The sequence below is a fragment of the Lepus europaeus genome, chromosome 10, assembly GCF_033115175.1.
Source record: "Lepus europaeus isolate LE1 chromosome 10, mLepTim1.pri, whole genome shotgun sequence".
Taxonomy (NCBI): domain Eukaryota; kingdom Metazoa; phylum Chordata; class Mammalia; order Lagomorpha; family Leporidae; genus Lepus; species Lepus europaeus.
The window spans coordinates 92,255,729-92,275,544 of NC_084836.1; the positions used below are offsets into that span (position 1 = coordinate 92,255,729).

A 19,816-nucleotide genomic window follows, 5' to 3' on the forward strand; every position below is an offset into this window, starting at 1 on the left:
TTTGCTTCTGATTACTGCTAAATAATTATATGATCGATTTTTTGAATTCCATTTCTAGCATTTCTTCCATCTCATCATCTTCATAATCTAGTATTGAGGTATTGCGTTCTTTTGGGGGTGTCATGCTATCTTCTTTGTTCTTGTTTCTTGGATTGGTATATTTGTTATTCAACATTTGTGAGGATCTTTGTTGGTTTCTTCTTTGATTTTTTGCTGTGGCAGCTTTTATCTTTGGACTATGTCTGATTGGATTAGTGGAATGTCTACTTAAGGGAATAATAGAGGTGTGTGGTAGGTGTGGCCAGAGAGCTCTGTTCAGTGCTCCAGGGTAAAGGATGTGTCTGAGGTGACACAACCAGGTTTGGTGTGGTAAATTTTTTTTTTTTTTTTTTTTTTTTATTATTAGAGCGGAGGTTTCTTGTCTGTTGACGTGGACTTGGCTGAGTTCCTCTCCTTGAACGAGAACAGTTACTGGGCCCCAGTAAGTATATCATTTGTCCACTCTGCCACAAGGACCAACAATGTCTCTTGCCAGGTAAACAGGGAGCCCTGATTGCGTGGAGTCACCCACAGTGACTGCCCAATGTCTTAGCCAGAAGCTGAGTCCTCCCACACAGCATCAGTGTTTTTATAGTCCTGGCACACAAGCCTCCCACAGTCACAAGCCCCCAGCCCTGAGTCTGTTCTCCCCACCAGACTCCCATTGCCGGGTGCAGACACGAGTGGCAAGACTGTTATATATGCCCAGAATGGTGCCTTCTCTCTGTCAGCTTTTGCAGGATGATCAGGGAGAGAGAACATGTCCTTCCTTTGTTTTTTCTCCTCTAGTTTGGTGGATACATTATCCCCCATGGGGTTCCGAGCCAGGTTCCCTCTAGGCTCTTCCTATAGCATTTTAGCCAGTGGCTTGGGCTTCTGCAGTCTGGTCTCACTTCACTCTCCAACCACTGGTGTGGAGGCTCTTGGCTGCTGGAGTCCTAAGTTGTGTGCATCTTTGCCCTCCACACAGGTCCACTGTGTTCCTCCAATTTGTGTGTAGTTTCCTCTGCGGTTTTCTCCTTAACTCTTCCCTGACTCTGCACTCTTTCTACTTTTTTTTAAACTATCTTTTCCTAGACTCTAGCCCCAAGCTCCTTCCCCACTCCACCATCTGAATCCCTCAATATCTTTCTCAAGAAAATTTTCTATATGCATTTAGTGTATGTTTGTTGACACATAAATACATTTTTTATGCATTAAAGTACATAAATAACAAATGGATAGCCCTGTAAATTTTCAGAAAGCTAACAGGTCAGTCAGAATATTGCTAGTGCCCCAAAAGCCTTCCTTTTGGTTCTTGTTCCTCAACAAATGTAATCCAAATTAGGTTCTCTAATGGCATGTATTCATTTTGGCTGGTTTTTGAACTTTACATTAATGAAATTAGGCAGAATGTATTCTGTGTCTGGCTTCCTTTCCTGTGCATTATGATTGTGTGTTTTATGGTTATTGTTTATTTCTACATTTATGTCTTATTCTATTTTGTGAATATATCACTATTTATATTAAGTGAACACTCTATAAATTATTATCTACCCTATTATTGATGGAAATTTGAGTTGTTCACAAATTTTGGATCTTATGATTGCTGCTGCTTTTATTGAATATTTGTGCAAATTTCTGTTATGTATTAAGTATTAAAAATTAAGACTCTATGACATACTGCTAATTGTGCTGTGTGAAATTTCTACCAATTTTAATCCCACTAGTTGATAACCAAGTACAAACTATTTCTAAACTGTGTCACAGTTCTTAAATAATCTGCATTTTATGGTCACAAGTGGATCATATTCTTCTATCCACAATCCAGTTTATTGTCTGCTCTTGGGGAAGACATGCATTCCAGTTCACTGGGTCACATTCCCAGTGGAAAATTCTTCTTTGACTCTGAAATAGCTGTCTTATAAAACCATGTTAATTGTATGTCATCAGGTCTTGCTTACTAAGTATGTTTTCTTTTCTGTGATTATATCATAAACTAGGACTGTCTGTAGTTTTTTTAAAAAAAATAATGATGTTATTTTTCAGAGATGAGTGGAAATTTTTCCTCTGCAGACACTGTAATATTCAGCTGCCTAATTCCACACGGGGACATGGTAGTATTTACCTGTTAGTACACTCTGAATAAGATCTTCTGTTTTTGCAGGTGCCTTTACAGAACCTGCAATATAAATAGATAAAACAAATAAATAAATCTTTTTACATTTATTCTTCCTATACAAATAAATACAAAACAATAAAAAAACAATTTGGCATTTGAGTCTCTTTATTGAGAAATTTTAAACTTAGAGAAAATTATTAAAATTATTCTTAAAATGTCTTCATTTTGTAGTTTTGAGAAAAATCTAATGAAATAAGAAATTATATTCTCCTTTTGTAAGGAGAGGACACTCTACTTGGAATCAAAACAAATTAGGTAGAGGCAATGCCACTGCCACCTTTAGCAACATCAGGAACAGAATGTGGGCTTTGAAAAATCAAATGAGGACCACTAGGCACTAACAATCGTTGCAGGCAAGATCCACTGATGGATGCCTAAACCAGTGCGCAAAAATTTAAGGAGAAATGGGATGTTTGTATAGTTTGTATAGTTTCCCCAAAAAGGAGAGATCATAACTCTCAGGGGAGAGATCACTTTCACAAGTGATCTGACATCCAGTGATGGGACACATCAGTATTATAAAGCTGGATAGGATGATTTGGGAAGGGCACAGCAGTGCTTCAAAGGGGTTCTTGCCAAAAATGTAGAATCTCAATCTAATCATGAGACAGTAGCTGGCCAACCCAAACTGAGAGACAGTCTACAAAGTAGCAAGGTCATGATAGACAGGAAAGACTGAAGGACTATCAGAGATGAAAGTGCGCTAAGGAGACATGGCAATCATCTATGACATAGGATCCCGGAGCTGGAATCTGAAACAAAACATGACATTAGCAGAATAAAGCGCATGAAGCTGAAACCTGGTCTGTAGTTCAGTTCATAGTGTCGTGTCAATGTTAATTTCCTCATTTTGATAATTATAGCAGAGTCCTGTCCAATGTTAGTTTTGGGGGAAGTGGAGATCATTTTTTGCAATATATTCTTGGCCCTTTAAAAATTTTTCCTGTAAGTCAAATTATTCTAAAATATAAAGCAAAAATAAATGTCAAATATCACAAGCTAAATAAAATGTTAATTTCTTTTTAACTCTCAGTGGCACAAGACTATGTTTATTTGCATTATATATTATATATAAATGATTTATTTATATTTTGAAAGTACTCAGATGCTTATATTGGTATTTGAATTCTTTATTTGAAAATAACATGATTAAGTCATCTTCTTACTATCACTGACCTCAACAATCTTAAAAGCATAGCGCTTGGACTGCATGTTTGGCCTAGTGGTTAAGATGCTGGTTGGGATGGCCACATCCCATATCAAAGTACCTGAGTTTATACCTGGCTCTGGTCCCTGACTCTAGCGTCCTACTGATGCAGACCCTGGTAGGGAGTGGTGATGGCTCAAGTAATTTGTTCATACACCTATGTGGGATACCTGGATTGAGTTCTCAGCTACTAGCATAGACACTCAGCCAGGGCTGGGGCCTTTGTGGATATTTGTTGAGTGAACCAGCAAATGGGACTGTTCTCTCTCTCTTCCTCTCAAATAAATACAAAATAAAAACAGGAAAGCAGAGTTATCAGTACATGAATGTCTGATTCCATTTAAATATGATTTATTCTTTTTAAACTCTCACTCTCCTTCATTGGAAATATTCTTGGACTCTTCACTGGAAATATTCTTAGACCCCTATTGCTATAAGACATGAAGCCATGCCTTCATGGAAGGAAATAATTTTTATCCCTTTTATTTACTTTATTAATCAATTTAACACAAAGTTATCAAGGACATTCTACCTCTCAACCCTGAGTGATGGGCAAATGAATTATCCAACAGAAGCCTGTCCTAGGAAGCCTCGTAGCTACTGTGAGAAATGAGACCTGCACAGGAGAGATAATAACATAAAGCAGCATGAGGTTAAATGTCAAGATTAGCTGCACAGAGATGTCTGGAAATGAGACAAAAGTGTAGCTAAAAGCAAGAATTTTAATATCGGAAGGAACTGTGCCTGTCCTGAATCCATTCTTCCCCAGCTAAATGGCCTTTATGAAGGACTTTATCAGTTGAAAATGGCAGCTTATCCATCCATAGAGTGGGAGCAATAATAAAATGTGCCCTCATAAGCCATTGGTGGGGGGAGACAGAGAGAGCAATGGAAGCCATGTGATGGTCTGAGGAGAAAGCCAGCACAGGTTAGATGATCATGGGAAGGAAGGCACAGAAAGAGGCACAGTGCTCTTGGCAGAAGCACTGATGAAGAAGGACCGAGAACGTGTGTCCCGGATTTGTTCATAATTTGCATGGAGCCCTCTGTACAATCATGCCAGCAGAGGGATCCTAATCCATTAGCAAACAAAGACCCAGGTAGCCTTGGGGATCTGCTGTTGGTGTGGCTTCATAAGTTACCCACAAAGTCACAGGAGCACTTAGGAGTTTTTTTGGGGGGGCACTCATTCATTCATCTGTCACACACCTAAGAAGCGCATCCCACGTCCATGCATCTCTTCTTACTTGCTGCTTCAGACATTGACTCAGACGACCTCCTTCAGCGCCCTGTAACAACCGTAGACCCTTACTCAGGTTGTGCAACTCTTACCTGGAGCTGGTTGGCTATGCAGAGCTTGGGAGGGTGGTTTAGGGGCCAGGGATGAAGTGTGATTCACTCCATTTTCTGCTGGGGTGGTCTTGGCTTCACTCGGTGCCTCGGAAGGTGCTTCCCCAGGATCAGCCTAAAATCATAAGTATCCTGTCATTTCCAACATTTCTTACTGTTCTTTGAGTGCCTCCCTAAACCAACAAGGCTATATTTTATAACATTTTCACAACAATTCTGGCCCTTAGAGTCTGAAATATCAAATTTGAAACTGTATGAAAAGCAGGGTAAAAACAGCATGGTGTAGAACCATGACTGTGGTCACTTAAAGTCCCAATTTTTTTTTAATTAAACTTTTATTTAATGAATATAAATTTCCAAAGTACAGCTTATAGGTTACAATGGCTTCCCCCTCCCAAAACTTCCCTCCCACCCACAACCCTCCCCTTTCCCGCTCCCTCTCCCCTTCCAATCACATCATGATTCATTTTCAATTCTCTTTATATACAGAAGATCAGTTTAGTATATATTAGGTAAAGATTTCAACAGTTTGCCCCCATATAGTAACACAAAGTGAAAAAAAATACTGTTGGAGTACTAGTTATAGCATTAAATAAGAGTGTACAGTACATTAAAGACAGAGATCTTACATAATATATATTTTTTTAAAAAATTAATTAATTTTCTATGCCATTTCCAATTTAACACCAGGTTTTTCCTTTTTTCATTTCCAATTATCTTTATATACAGAAGATCGATTCAGTATATAATTAGTAAAGATCTCATCAGTTTGTACCCACACAGAAACACAAAGTGTAAAAATACTGTTTCAGTACTAGTTATAGCATCACTGCACATTAGACAACACATTAGGGACAGATCCCACATGGGATGTAAGTACACAGTGACTCCTGTTGCTGACTTAACAATTTGACACTCCTGTTCATGGCGTCAGTAATCTCCCTAGGCTCTAGTCATGAGTTGCCAGGGCTATGGAAGCCTTTAGAGTTCGCTGACTTTGATCTTATTCCGATAGGGTCATAGTCAAAGTGGAAGTTCTCTCCTCCCTTCAGAGAAAGGTACCTCCTTCTTTGATGGCCCTGTTCTTTCCACTGGGATCTCACTCGCAGAGATCTTTCATTTAGGTCTTCTTTTTTTCTTTTCCATGGTTTCTTGGCTTTCCATGCCTACAATACTCTCATGGGCTCTTCAGCCAGATCCAAATGCCTTAAGGGCTGATTCTGAGGCCAGAGTGTTGTTTAGGACGTCTGCCATTCTATGAGTCTGCTGTGTATCCCACTTCCCATGTTGGATCTTTCTCTCCCTTTTTGATTCTATCAGTTAGTATTAGCAGACACTTGTCTTGTTTGTGTGATCCCTTTGACTCTTAGACCTATCAGAGCCATCAAATGTGAACTGAAATTGATCACTTGGACTAGTGAGATGGCATTGGTACATGCCACCTTGATGGGATTAAAAGTCCCAATTTTTACACCAACCTATGACTATGCCCTGTGGCGGTGTCCTCCCACATCTATTCCAGACCTAACTGTGTGATTTTCTTTGCCAAATGAGAACAGCAATCTGGATGCAGAGGAGTTTTTTTAAAAAGCTTGTGAATTCCCCACCACCACCACCACCTCATTTTCACACTCCTGCTGTAGCCACAGGAGATGTGAGACCATGTGGAAGAGAAAAGTGTCATCCTGGCCAAGGACATCTTGGCCCAGTTAGTCCCCAGGTGACCATGTATGCATACGCTGCGCTTGGTCCAGATGAGCAAAACTGCACAGCTGGTCAAATGACTCATCAAAGTAGTAACTAGCTGATGTCATAAGGCACTACACTTGGAAGTTATTTGTTTTACAATAATAACAAACTGATGTGGTGCGTAAGAGTGTAGGTTTTCAACTCCCTGGATTAATGTACCTGGAAAGGCAGCGGAAGATGACCCAAGACTTGGGTCCCTGCCACCTATGTGGGAGACCAGGATGGAGTTCCTGGCTTCTGCCTTCATTCTGGCCCACACCTGGATGTTGTAGTCATTTGGGAAAATGAAATAGCAGATGGAAGGTGAAAGATCTCTGTCCCTCTCATGCTGTCGCTCTATCTTCTAAATGAATCTTAAAAAAATAAACAAGAGTATACATTTTGGAGCCAAACTTGCCTGCATTCAAAGTCTGACCCTGCCATTTGCTAGCAATATGATACTAGGCAAGTCAGTTGTATGCACTTCAGTTTCCTTATCTGTATAGATGAGGATATATATTTATATTATCTATCTTGTGTGGTTAAGAGGATTGAATAACTAGATACTTATAAAGTAGTTAGAATAGTCCTTGATACATAGTAAATACACGTTAAACAAAATGAATGAAGCAGTTAAGCTGGTGAGATACTACCAATTATTCACACTAATAATAAATGCATTGCAACTTATGGTATCTCCACTCCGTCCTTCCTAGTAGCTAGTTCACTGTACCCCATACAGAATAAATCTTTAATAAATGCTTTCCAAATAAAAGCTGATCCTTATAAAATACCTGTCTCAGGAGGACATACTATTTCAATGAAGTTTTGCAGTACTCTAAATGTTCCATAGCCTTCATTACAATTGTCTTCTGAAGGGCAGATGTTGTGGCACAGTGGGTTAAGCCACAGCTTGAGATGCCCATTTCCTTATCAATGCCTAGGATCCAGTCCTGCCTATGCTTCTGATACAGCTGCCTGCTGATGCACACTCTGTGAAACAGCAGATGATGGCTTAACCTTGGTCCCTGCCACCCACATGGGGTAACTGGATGGAGTTCCTAACTCCTGGCTTCAGCCTGGCTCAACCCCAGCTGTTGTATGTATCTGAGGAGCAAACCAGTGGATGGAGGATTTCTCTCTCTCTTTCTCTCTCTCTCTATGCCTTTCAAATAAATAAAAATCAATAAGCTTTTAAAAATTAACAAAAAAAAAACACTTATTTTCAAAAAAAAAAATGTCTTCTGAGTCCAGGGCCAGTTTTAGTGACAGTGAGGTTGTCCCAATGCTCTCTTCTGTAGTCCAATAAAAATAAATTATGAAGTATGCTTCCCAGAAGTCACTTGGAGCCCAACATTGTGACATGCTGTCCTACAATAGCACATTGCCATATGATAACATTTTTATAAAATCTCAGTGAAAAGTAGTGATGAAAATTGTCACAAGTGGCCTTTAATTTCTCCACCAAAGATATCTTTAACATAAGAATTCTAAAACTGCTTCAAGTCAAGGCAGAAGTTATTGTAATTCAAGAAACAAAGCCTGCTTGTATACCATCGCCTGTTCAGTATTGTTGGTAGAGAGGCATAAGAGATGAATCCTGGTACCAGTGACTGCACATCAGGTAGGGACAGGAGTCTAAGCAAGGATCTGAGGCAGTTGATGTTACAGGCTATGGTACAACTCTTCCCTGAAAAATTACTATTTCTTATGGGTAAGTTATATTATAGTTTTGTTATTTATTTATTTATGTCTGTCTTTGAACCATATGCCTATGTCATTCAGCAAAACATTGCAAACTGGAGACTTTTAGTCCCAATGGGGTATGTGGACATTTTGTCTTTGGTTCACTCAATGCTGCCAAATCTTTAAATTAAGGGAATTTTTGATTTTAAAATGGATTTCTTCCTCCCTTGAAAAATTGTACCTGGCAACACTAGGCCTACACATCCATACAAGTCAGGAGTGAGTGGTTTCCACACCTTTTAAGAAAGTTCTCTGACTACTCACTGTTGCCCTATATGAATATATTGTTCTATGTGAATGAGAATGCATTCATACAGAAAAAGTTAAATAAAACAGTTAAACACAAGAGCTGAAAATAATGGAAAAAAGGAAAGGTTCCTATAGTTAGTGTAATACCACAATTTAACTTTGATGACAGGATTAAAAGATTGAATAATTTCCACTATCTGGATATCTGGATATGAACTGAAATGCAAGAACCAAATTTCCATTCCACTCACAAGAGTCATGACTTTATTTCTCCCCAGGCTTTTCCCCAAATATATGTTTTTGTGAGTTTGAGTAACAACCATGAAATCTTTTCTCATGGTTCTGAAATTACAATAAAAAAGCAGAAACAGTTTATTTAACTCATGTTTAGGATCCAATTAAGAAAATTTCAAGGAAACAAGATTTAGAAGGTAGTGTATTTCAGATGTACTAATTACAATTTACTTAGCTGGGTAGAGAAAAATAAAATGTGCTGAATGAACCATAGAAGTAAGCTTCTGCCCTCTAGTGGCCAAATGAAATCATCGCAACATTTCCCGTTTCAAAACATGGCAAAATTGACTTCAAAAATTACATTTTTTATTCCAAGATGGTGGAATAGGGAAGGAGCTTACTGCTCTAGTCTACAGGAACATAGCTAAAAAAAAAAGTGGACAGAGTGTGATCTCAGGGAAAAGTTAGTTAGGGAGAAAGCTGCAGAAGAAATGCCACACAAATTAGAGGGACACTATGGATCCATGTGGAGGGTGTGCACAACGTGCACAACTCAGGACACCAGCAGCCAAGAGCCTTAGCACTAGCTTTGAAGAGTTAGGTAAGACCAGACTGCAGCAGCCTGAGACTCTGTCAATAAAGCTGTGGGAAGAGCCTGGTGTTAGTCTGGCTTGGAGCCCTGTGGGGAACAGTGTACCTGCCAACCTAGAGGGAAAAAGGGGATATGCTTCTCTTTCTCCGGCCACCTGGCACCAGTGTTATGAAACTAGCCAAGAGTGAGCAGGCACCACTTTGGACATGCATAACAGCTGCGCCACTCACGTGCATGTGCCTAACAACCAGTTGAGAGGAGATGCTTGAGACTGGCTGGGAAAATTGATAGGGAGCTAGGTGCTCATGATTGTGGGAGCCTTGTGGGCTGAGATGGACTGTGAAAATACTGTGGTGGTGTGGGAGGGCACAGGATGTGGATGGGTCTTTGGGTAGTCACTGTGGGCAGCTCCACACGCTTGGGATCCTTGATTCCCTGGTGAGTGTCACTACTGCAGGATCCAGGCTCAAACAGAGGACTGCACGGATCATTTGTGTGGTTCTTGTGGCAGCAGGGATGAATCTTGTACCCACTCCACCTAGTGTCCAGGCATTGGGTTCCTTGGAGGAGAGGAGGTGAGCATGAGACTATTCCAACAGAGCTGATCAAACCTCCCCTCTGATTTAAAAAAAAAAAAAAGAGAGAGAGAGAGAGAGAGAGGGGGATTTAACAAGCCCAATTTGGGTGTCACCTTGGACACCCCCCTCACCCTGGAGCACTGATCAAAGCTCCCTGGCCACACCCAGCACATGCCCCTGGGTATTTGCTGAAACATCAGACACTCCCATAAGAAACAGAAGCATAGTCCAAAGATAAAAGCCATTACAGGGAAAAAGAAAGAAATCAACAAGTATCTCCACAAATGCCTAAAAATAAATGTACCAATTCAAGAAACAAGAATAAGGAAAACAACATGACGCCTTCAAAGGAAAACAAAAACACTTCAATACTAGAATGTGAAGATGAAGAGATTAAAGAAATGTCAGAAACAGAATTCAAAAAATTGATTGTAGGATTACTTAGAAGTAATCAGAAGCAAATCCATGAATTATATGACATGAATGAAAATATTTCCTATGAAATTGAATTTTAAAGAAAAATCAAAATGAAATATTAGAAATGAAGGATTCAATAGATCAAATTTAAAATGCAGTAGAAAGCCTTACCAACAGACTAGGTGAGTTAGAAGAAACAATATCCAGATTAGAAGACAAATTCTGGAAATTTTACAGTCAGACCAAAAAAAGAAAAAGTTAGAAAACTAAAAAATAGTGTTCAGGATTTATGGGACACTATCAAATGACCCAACATAAGGGTCTTAGGAGTTCTTGAAGCATGGAAAGAGAAAATGAATTAGGTCTTTTTATTGAAATAATTACAGAAAACTTCCTCAATTTGGAGAACGAAAGGGATGTCCAGCCGGCGCCGTGGCTTAACAGGCTAATCCTCTGCCTTGCGGCGCCAGCACACCGGGTTCTAGTCCCGGTCGGGGCACCGATCCTGTCCCGGTTGCCCCTCTTCCAGGCCAGCTCTCTGCTGTGGCCAGGGAGTGCAGTGGAGGATGGCCCAAGTTCTTGGGCCCTGCACCCCATGGGAGACCAGGAGAAGCAACTGGCTCCTGCCATCGGATCAGCGTGGTGTGCCAGCCTCAGCACGCCAGCCGCGGCGGCCATTGGAGGGTGAACCAATGGCAAAAATGAAGACCTTTCTCTCTGTCTCCCTCTACTGTCCACTCTGCCTGTCCAAAAAAAAAAAAAAAAAAAAAGGGATGTCCAAGTACAGGAAGCACATAGAATTCCTAATAGACATGATTAGAAAAGATCTTTACTATGACACATTGTAGTCAAACTGTCCACAGTAAAAGAAAAGACTCTAAAATGTGTACCAGAGAAACACCAGAATACTTTCAGAGGATCATCAATTAGACTCACAGCTGAGTTTTCATCAGAAACCCACAGCTAGGAGAGAATGGCAAGATATATTCCAAGTTTAAGAGAAAAAACTGTCAACCCAGAATATTGTACCCTGCAAAGTTCTCATTTATGAATGAAGGTGAAATAAAGACCTTCCATGACAAACAGAAATTGAAAGTATTTGTCACCACCCATCCAGCCTTACAAAAGATGCTTAAGGATGTGCTCCACATAGAAACACAGAAACATGGTCATCACTATGAAAGAAGGTGAAGACAGAAAATCTCCCAGTAAAAGTACAAAGGAAATCCAAAGTAAAAAATAGGAATATTTATGGAAAAATGGCAGGGCAAAATCATTACTTATCAATAGTTTCCTTGAATTTAAGTGGCCTCAACTCTCCAGTTATAAGATACAGATTGGCTGAATGGCTTCAAAAACAAAACCCTTCTATTTCTGCCTACAAGAAACACATCACACCAACAGCGATGCACACTGAAAATGAAAGGATGCTAACAGAAACCAAAAGAGTTGGTATAGCCATCCTAATATCAGACAAAATAGACTTGAACACAAAAACTGTTAAAAGAGACAAAGAAGAACACTGTGTAATGATTAAGGGATCAATTCACCAGGAAGATATGACTCTAATAAATGTATATGCACCTAATTACAAGGCACTTGGCTATTTAAAAGAAATGTTAAAAGATATGAAGGGAGATATAGACCTCAATACAACAATAATGTGGGGATTCAATACCCCACTTTCAGCAATGCACAGATGAAACAAATAGAAAATCAGCAAGGAAACTAAAGTTAATCAACATTGTAAACCAAATGGACTTAGCTGATATCTACAACACTTTTCATCATACATTTGCAAGAAAACACATTCTTCTGACCAGTGCATGGAACTTTCTCTAGGATACACTATATGCTAGGCCATAAAGCAAATCTTGGCAAATTAAAAAAAAAAAATGAAACCATACCATGCATCTTCTCTGACTACAATGGGATGACAATAGATATCAACAACTCAAGAATCTCTAGAGCATACACAAACACTTGGAGACTGAATAACATGCTCCTGAATGAACAGTGGGTCATAGAAGAAATCAAAAGAGAAATAAAAAAAATTTTGGAAACAAATGAAGATGACAGTACAACATTTGAAAATGTTTGGGATACAGCAAAAGCAGTGTTAAGAGGGAAGTTTATTGAACCTTATGCCTATATCAAGAAATTGGACAGACACCAAATAAATGAGCTATCAATGCACATCAAGGACCAGGAAAAACAACAGCAAAAGAAACCCAAAATTAGTAGGAAGAAAGATATAATTAAAATTAGAGAAGAAATCAACAAAATTGAAACCCAAAAAAAAAGATGACTAAAATGAAGAATTTTTTTGAAAAATAAATAAAACTGACAAACCATTAGCACACACCACTAACCAAAAAAAGGAAAAGAGAGAGAAGACCCAAATCAATAAAATTAGAGATGAAAAAGTAAATGTAACAACAGACTTCACAGAAATAAGAAAAATCTTCAGAAATTACTACAAAGATCTGTATGCCAACAAATAGAGAGACCTAGAAGAAATGGATAGATTCCTGGACACATACAACCTGTTGAAACTGAGCAATGAAGACACAGAAAACCGAAACAGACAAATAATCAAAACGGAAATTCAATTACTAATAAAGACCCACCCAACAACGAAAAACCTAGGACTGGATGGCTTCACAGCTAAAAGAAACAGAACTGCAGACTAGTTTTCCTGATGAACATAAATGCAAAAATCTTCAACAAAATACTAGCTAACTGAATCCAACAACACATCAGAAACATCATTCACTCAGACCAAGTGGGATTTATCCCTGGTATGCATCATTCAGAAATCAATAAATGTGATTAATCACATTAAGGAACTAAAGAAGAAACTCAGATGATTATTTCAATAGATGCGAGAAAGCATATGAAAAAATACAACATGTTTTCATGAAAAATAAAAAAGCCATAAGCAAATTGGGTCTAGAAGGAACATTCCTCAACACAATCAAGGTGGTTTATGACAAACCCATGGTCAAGATCCTTTTTAATGGGAAAGCATACCCCCTGAGATCCAGAACCAGACAAGGATGTCCATTCTCACCATTGTTGTTAAATAATGTCACAGAACTTTTAGCCAGAGCCATTAGGCAAGAAAAAGAAATCTAAAGGATACAAATTGGGAAGGAAGAAGTCAAACTATCCCTATTTTCAGATGACATGACTCTATAAACAGTAGATCCAAAAGACACCACTAAGAGCCTATTGGAACTCACAGAAAAGTTTGGCAAAGTAGCAGGATATAAAATCAACACATACAAAAATCAATAGCCTTTTTATATAAAAAGAATGCTGTGGCTGAGAAAAAACTTCTAAGATCAATCCCATTAATAATAGCTACTAAAAAAAAATCAAATACCTTGGAATAAACCTAACCAAAGACATCAAAGATCTCTGCAAGGAGAATTACAAAACATTAAAGAAAGAAATAGAAGTCACACAAAATGGAAAAATCTTCCATTTTCATGGATCGGAAGAATCAATATCATCAAAATGTCCATACTACCAAAAGCAATTTACAGATTCAATGCAATATTGATCAAAATATCAAAGACATTCTTCTCAGCTCTAGAAAAAATGATGCTGAAATACATATGTAAACACAAGAGACCCTGAAAAACTAAAGCAATCTTATACAACAAAAACAAAGCCAGAGACATCACATTGCCAGATTTTAAGACATACTACAGGGCAGTTATAATCAAAATAGCCTGGTACTGGTACATAAACAGATTGATAAACAAATGGAACAGAATCACAACTTCAGAAATCAACCCACGCATCTACAATCAATTTATCTTTGACAAAAGAGCTAAAATCAAACACTGGAGCAAGGACAGTCTCTTTAATAGATAGTACTGGGAATACTTGATCTCTACATGCAGAAATATGAAGCAAGACCCCATACCTCACACCATACACAAAAATCCACTCAAAATGGATCAAATACCTAAATCTATGATGTGACACCATCAAATTCTTAGAGAATATTGGGGAAACCCTGAAAGACATTGGCACAGGCAAGACTTCTTGGAAAAGACCCAGGAAGCACAGGCACTCAAAACCAAAATTAACAAATGAGATTACATCAAGTTTAGAAGCTTCTGCACTGCAAACAAAACACTCAGCAAAGTGAATAGGCAACTGACAGAATCAGAGAAATTATTTGCAAACTGTGCAACTGATAACAGATTAATAACCAGAATGTATAAAGAGCTCAAGAAACTCAACAACAACAAAACAAACAGCCCAATTAAGAAATGGGTAAATGACTTGAACAGGCATTTTTCATGAGAGGAAATTCAAATCTCCAGCAGATACATGAAAAAATGCTCAGGATCACTACTGTCAGTGAAATGTGAATCACAATCACAATGAGGTTTCGCCTCAATCCAGTTAGAATGGCTTTCATATAGAAATCCACAAACAACAAACGCTGGCAAGGATGTGAGGAAAAAGGTACCCCAATCCACTGTTGGTAGGAATGTATATTTGTGCAGTCACTGAGAAGACAGTATGGAGATATCTCAGAAATATGAATGTAGACCTACCATATAATCCAGTGATCCCACTCCTGGGAATTTACCCAAAGGAAATGAAATCAGTATATGAAAGTGTTATCTGTACCCCCATGTTTATTGCAGCTCAATTCACAATAGCTAAGATATGGAATCAACCCTTATGTCTTTCAATTGAAAACTGGATAAAGAAATTATGGGATTTTACATCATGGAATACTACACAATGGTGAAAAGAAATGAAATCCTGACATTTGTAACAAAATGGATGCAACTGGAAAACATTAAGTTTAGTGAAATAAGACAGTTGCAAAATGACAAATACCATATGTTCTCCCTGATCTGTGGTAACTAACAGAGCACCTAAAAGGTAATCTACAGAAGTGAAATTAACACTTTGAAATGCGGTGACTTTGAACAACCCTTGCCTCAACTTTTGGGGAACATTTTTTTTCCCCATACTATTTATTGAACTCTTTACTTAATATTAGAGTTAATCTTATGTGTATAAAGTTAATTAAAAATAGTTCTTAGTAAAAAATAAGAATTGGAATAGGAGAGGGAGGAGGAAGAAGGGTGGGAGTGCAGGTAGGATGGCAGGTACAGTGATTCTTCTCATGTGTTCTTCTCACTATGTTCCTAAAGTTGTATTTATGAGATGCATAAAGTTTGTATACCTTAAATATAAGGCTTCTGGGAAAAAAAGATTTTATAAAAAATAATTTACAAGTTCCTAGTTTCAAAATGAACATAAGTGCTTTGAAAATACAATGCAGATAGATCAGTAAAGTGATAACTAAGAAGGTCAGAGATCTAAGTTTTTCAGAAAGAAGAGGATCCATTTGTTAGGCTGATTGAAAACATTTCCATTCTGGGCATCAACAATTTGGATCTGAGGCTGGCCGTTTGGCTTACTGGTTGAACACCTAAAAGGTAATCAATTAAGATGCCTGTGTCCCACATTAGAGTTTCTAGGCTTAATTTCTCGCTCTGGTTCCTAACTCCAGTTTTCCGCTAATGTAGAGTCTGGGAGGCAGAAGTGAAGGTTCTTGGGATTGGGTTCCTTTGAACCACATGGGAAACCTGAATTGAGTTCCTGGCTCCTGGTTTAGCTTCGTCCATTCCGGCCCATTGTGGGCATTTGGGTAATGAACCAGGATAAGAACTCTCTCACTCTCTCTCCTACCATTTCAAATAAATAATTTTCTTAGAAATATGAATCTTATGATAAAGCAGTAGAGAATCAGGATTTGGAGAATTGAGTAGAGTGGGTGAAGTGGTATACACAAGGATGCTTCAAATGCCAGGCATATGAGCAAGCTATCACAGGTGTGGAATCATGCTGTGCTTGCCAGAGTCATCTAAAAAACAAGTAACTTCTGTGATAGGATGGCAGCATATTTATTCAGATACCAGATGATAATAAATGAGGTCATCAGTTTTTCCAGAATGTTATGGGCAAAATTCATTTTTTCATCAGGGAAGAATTCAGTCCTCTTAGAACATATGGGCAGTGGTGTGATTTTGTTAGTCAGCTTTTCCTTTGTGCCTTACACTTGTGTTAGCTGAATGAGATTAGATAATATGTTCACCTCACCTTTCTAAGAAATTGAGTCATTCCTAAGAACCATGTCCTGATTCATACTTCTCAAGTGTTTAAGAGTATATTCATATTTACAATTCACTTGAAATGCACCAAAAATAAGATGGATTAATAAATGGATATAGATCTGCATGGGATGAAGTGAATGCATCTACTTTTTATATGTTGAATCCAAGTGATTGATATATAGGTATTCATGGAACACTTCTTTCAATGCTTTTGCGTGTTTGAAGCTTTCATAATAAAATACATCTAAAGTCCTATTTTTGTAGAGTCTACTAGAGTAAGTTGGAAACAAAAGGGATCTCTAAGGAGCTGGATTAATTCACCTGTTGATTTCAGTTTTTTAAGCTTAATTCACATAAGATAAAAAAAATGATTTTGGTATTCTTGCAAATAATGCCCAGCAAGCCTCTTCCAGTAGTAAGTGAAACATGGATCCAAGTGATTCTTGATATAGAATGGCCATATTTTTATGACGATATCAGTATTCATGGAGTACCTGTTGTTGAAACATTAGTGACAGCTACAAGTTTACATGTAGATGTGTGAATTTTTAAATTTGTGTCTTTTTCTCCAGATAGTAGTCTATTAGAGCATCTGATTTTTTCATTTTATATATATAATGTTTATAGTGACTGACACAAGGTTATATTAAATATTGATTGATTGAATGAATAAGTTCACAGTTACTTTACTACTCATGTCATCAATAGGCATATTATTAATGACAAAATCCTGAAACTAAAAATATATCTAAATGTTGTACTAATAGTAAAAATATTTTGGATAAACAAATAAATAAAAACAATGAGCATGCTTCTCTTTCTGTTGCCTGTAGTGGAGAATCTGCAGTTAACTTTTAACCACAGTAGATTACTCAGAAATATATTAAAGGCTTAAAGGACAGAATCAGGCTATTTTACGTATATGTTACATACAGTCATTCCTCAGTAGCTTTGGTTTTATGCAGGGTACCCAATGAAAATGCCTTGTAAACTCCGAAGTTGTATAGTATGAAAATGAAAGGGATAGTGTCATTATTTAAAGGCCATCTCCTAAAAGGCAAACTTCCTATTTTATTGGAAGTTTTAAAGCTCAGGAATTTTGATTAACTATTGTTTCTACAGGTTGATATTTTGAGGCTTTGTAAGATGGAAAAATTTTTAATGGAAATGAATTAAAAAATTAGTGATCCTCATCTTTGATTTTAGTTAGTGCTAAATTCTTAAACTATGAAGTACCAAACTGCTGTCTTGTAGAAATTAAATAGTAACCAAGGTCGTATTTCAGCAAACATTATAACCTGTGAGAATACCACACTGAAATTTTTGCTTTCTGTGTTATTTTGTTGCTGAAATTTGCATCATTATTAAAATAATCAGTTCCCGTTGAAGACGCCCATGGCGCCACACAGTGAATGAGAAAATACTTGCACACTATTTTAGGGAAATTTTATCTCACATGTAGGAACTTAGGTGTCTGATAATATAAAAAAGTAGACCTCCTGGAATTAATGAAGCTTCAGTATTTCCAAACAGCTTTCCCTTTTCATATCAACATTATGTGATGAGCACTCACACACTTTCACTTGCATCATGCACTGCAGGTGGCACTGGGAATTCTTATGAACAGACTTTTAGCTTGAGGGCTGAGTGAGGGTTGGAGCAAAAGGTCTTAGACCACAGCCCTCTCAAGTGTGGCAACAGATGTGTGGCAGATGAACACAGCCTGTGTAATTTAAGTTGAGATACATATTTTGGCCAACCAATGCACAAACTAATGAAATAGAAGTCTCTCTCTCTCTCTCTCTCTCTCTCTCTCTCTCTCTCTATATATATATATATATATATATATATATCACTTACTGAAGAACAAGTTTTGGTAATATTCAGTGATTTAAAGTAGAACATTCTTGACACTCTATTCAATTCAAAATACAATTCAAAGAGCATCCCTATTGAAGGTAAACATCTCATATTCATTGTTCACTCATCCAGGTGACCTGCTACAGGGGACTGAAAGATCGCTGGGGAGAGAGTCCTTGCTCTAGATTACCAGAAAATGACAATTTTGTTTCAGAGGTGTGCAATGTGGTGTGGAGTAGACTCTTGTTCCTCAGAGCATGCTTCACCTAGGTGCTTATGAAAGATGCCCATGGCCAGCACCGCGGATCACTAGGCTAATCCTCTGCCTGCGGTGCCGGCACTCCGGGTTCTAGTCCTGGTCAGGGCGCCGGATTCTGTCCCAATTGCTCCTCTTCCAGTCCAGCTCTCTGCTGTGGCCTGGGAGTGCAGTGGAGGATGGCTCAGGTGCTTGGGCCCTGCACCTGCATGGGAGACCAGGAGGAAGCACCTGGCTCCTGGCTTTGGATCAGCGCAGCACACCGGGCCGCAATGCGCCGGCCGTAGCGGCCACTTGGGGGGTGAACCAACGGAAAAGGAAGACCTTTCTCTCTGTCTCTCTCTCTCACTATCTAACTCTGTCAAAAAAAAAAAATGCCAGTATGTCTCCACCCCAGATCCACTGAATTAGGATGAGCACTTTATCATGATGCCTGGGTCACTGCATTTAAGGAGGTCTGATGTAGAACACAAAGGGTGATGCTGGATTCCCCCAACTTTCTAATTGTGTGGCACCGGGCAAAGAATGTAGCCCCTCAGAGCCTCATCTGTTAAATGAGAATAATATTAGTAATTAGGACTTATGGATTTTAAAAGATTTATTTAATTTATTTATTTAAAGGGAGAGAGAGAGAGAGAGAAGAGAAGAGAAGAGCGAAGGGAAGGAAGGGGAGGGGAGGGGAGGGGTGAGGGAAGGGGAGGGGAGAGGAGAGAGAAGAGAGGAGAAGAAATAAAGTGAGAAAGAGAGATTTCTTATTTTCTGATTCTCTCTCCAAATGCCTTTTACAACTGAGGCAGGACCAATCTCCAGCCAAGAGCCAGGAGCCAAGAACTCAATCCAAATCTCTCATGTAGGTGGCAAGAACTCAAGTACTTAGTCTATCAGCTGCTGCTTCCTAGGGTATACATTAGTTGGAAGCTGGAATCAGGAGGGGAGGCAGGAAGCCAGGTGCTCTAACTTGGGATAGAAGCAGCCCAAGTAGCATCTTGACCATGACAGTAAATGCACAACCTAAAATAGGAGTGTCTTAAGGATGAAGACGAAACCCTTATATACGAAAGGGTTCAGTACAGTGTCAGGCACTGAGGAGACACTCAGTTAAATATTCATTATATTTATTTTTTCTCTGCTTGTCTTACCTGCCAAAGCAAATCATGTTCAAATATTGCATTTTGTCATTAATGTTATCAAGTGATATTTTCTAATTAATGCACTGAATACTTTTTCCCCTATGCAGGTGT

General features: G+C 38.5%; 1 protein-coding gene across 5 annotated transcripts in view; it reads right to left on the bottom strand.

Moving 5' to 3' along the window:
- Positions 1 to 19,816, bottom strand: part of PLCB1 (phospholipase C beta 1) — an 848,015-nt gene that overhangs the window by 182,423 nt on the left and 645,776 nt on the right. For all 5 annotated transcript variants that reach the window (XM_062203876.1, XM_062203874.1, XM_062203875.1 and 2 more), the window contains exons 24-25: positions 4,740 to 4,872; positions 2,147 to 2,200 (exon numbers count right to left, since the gene is read on the bottom strand). In XM_062203876.1, coding sequence (XP_062059860.1) covers positions 2,147 to 2,200; positions 4,740 to 4,872 — 187 coding nt within the window. The remainder of the gene's footprint in view (positions 1 to 2,146; positions 2,201 to 4,739; positions 4,873 to 19,816) is intronic.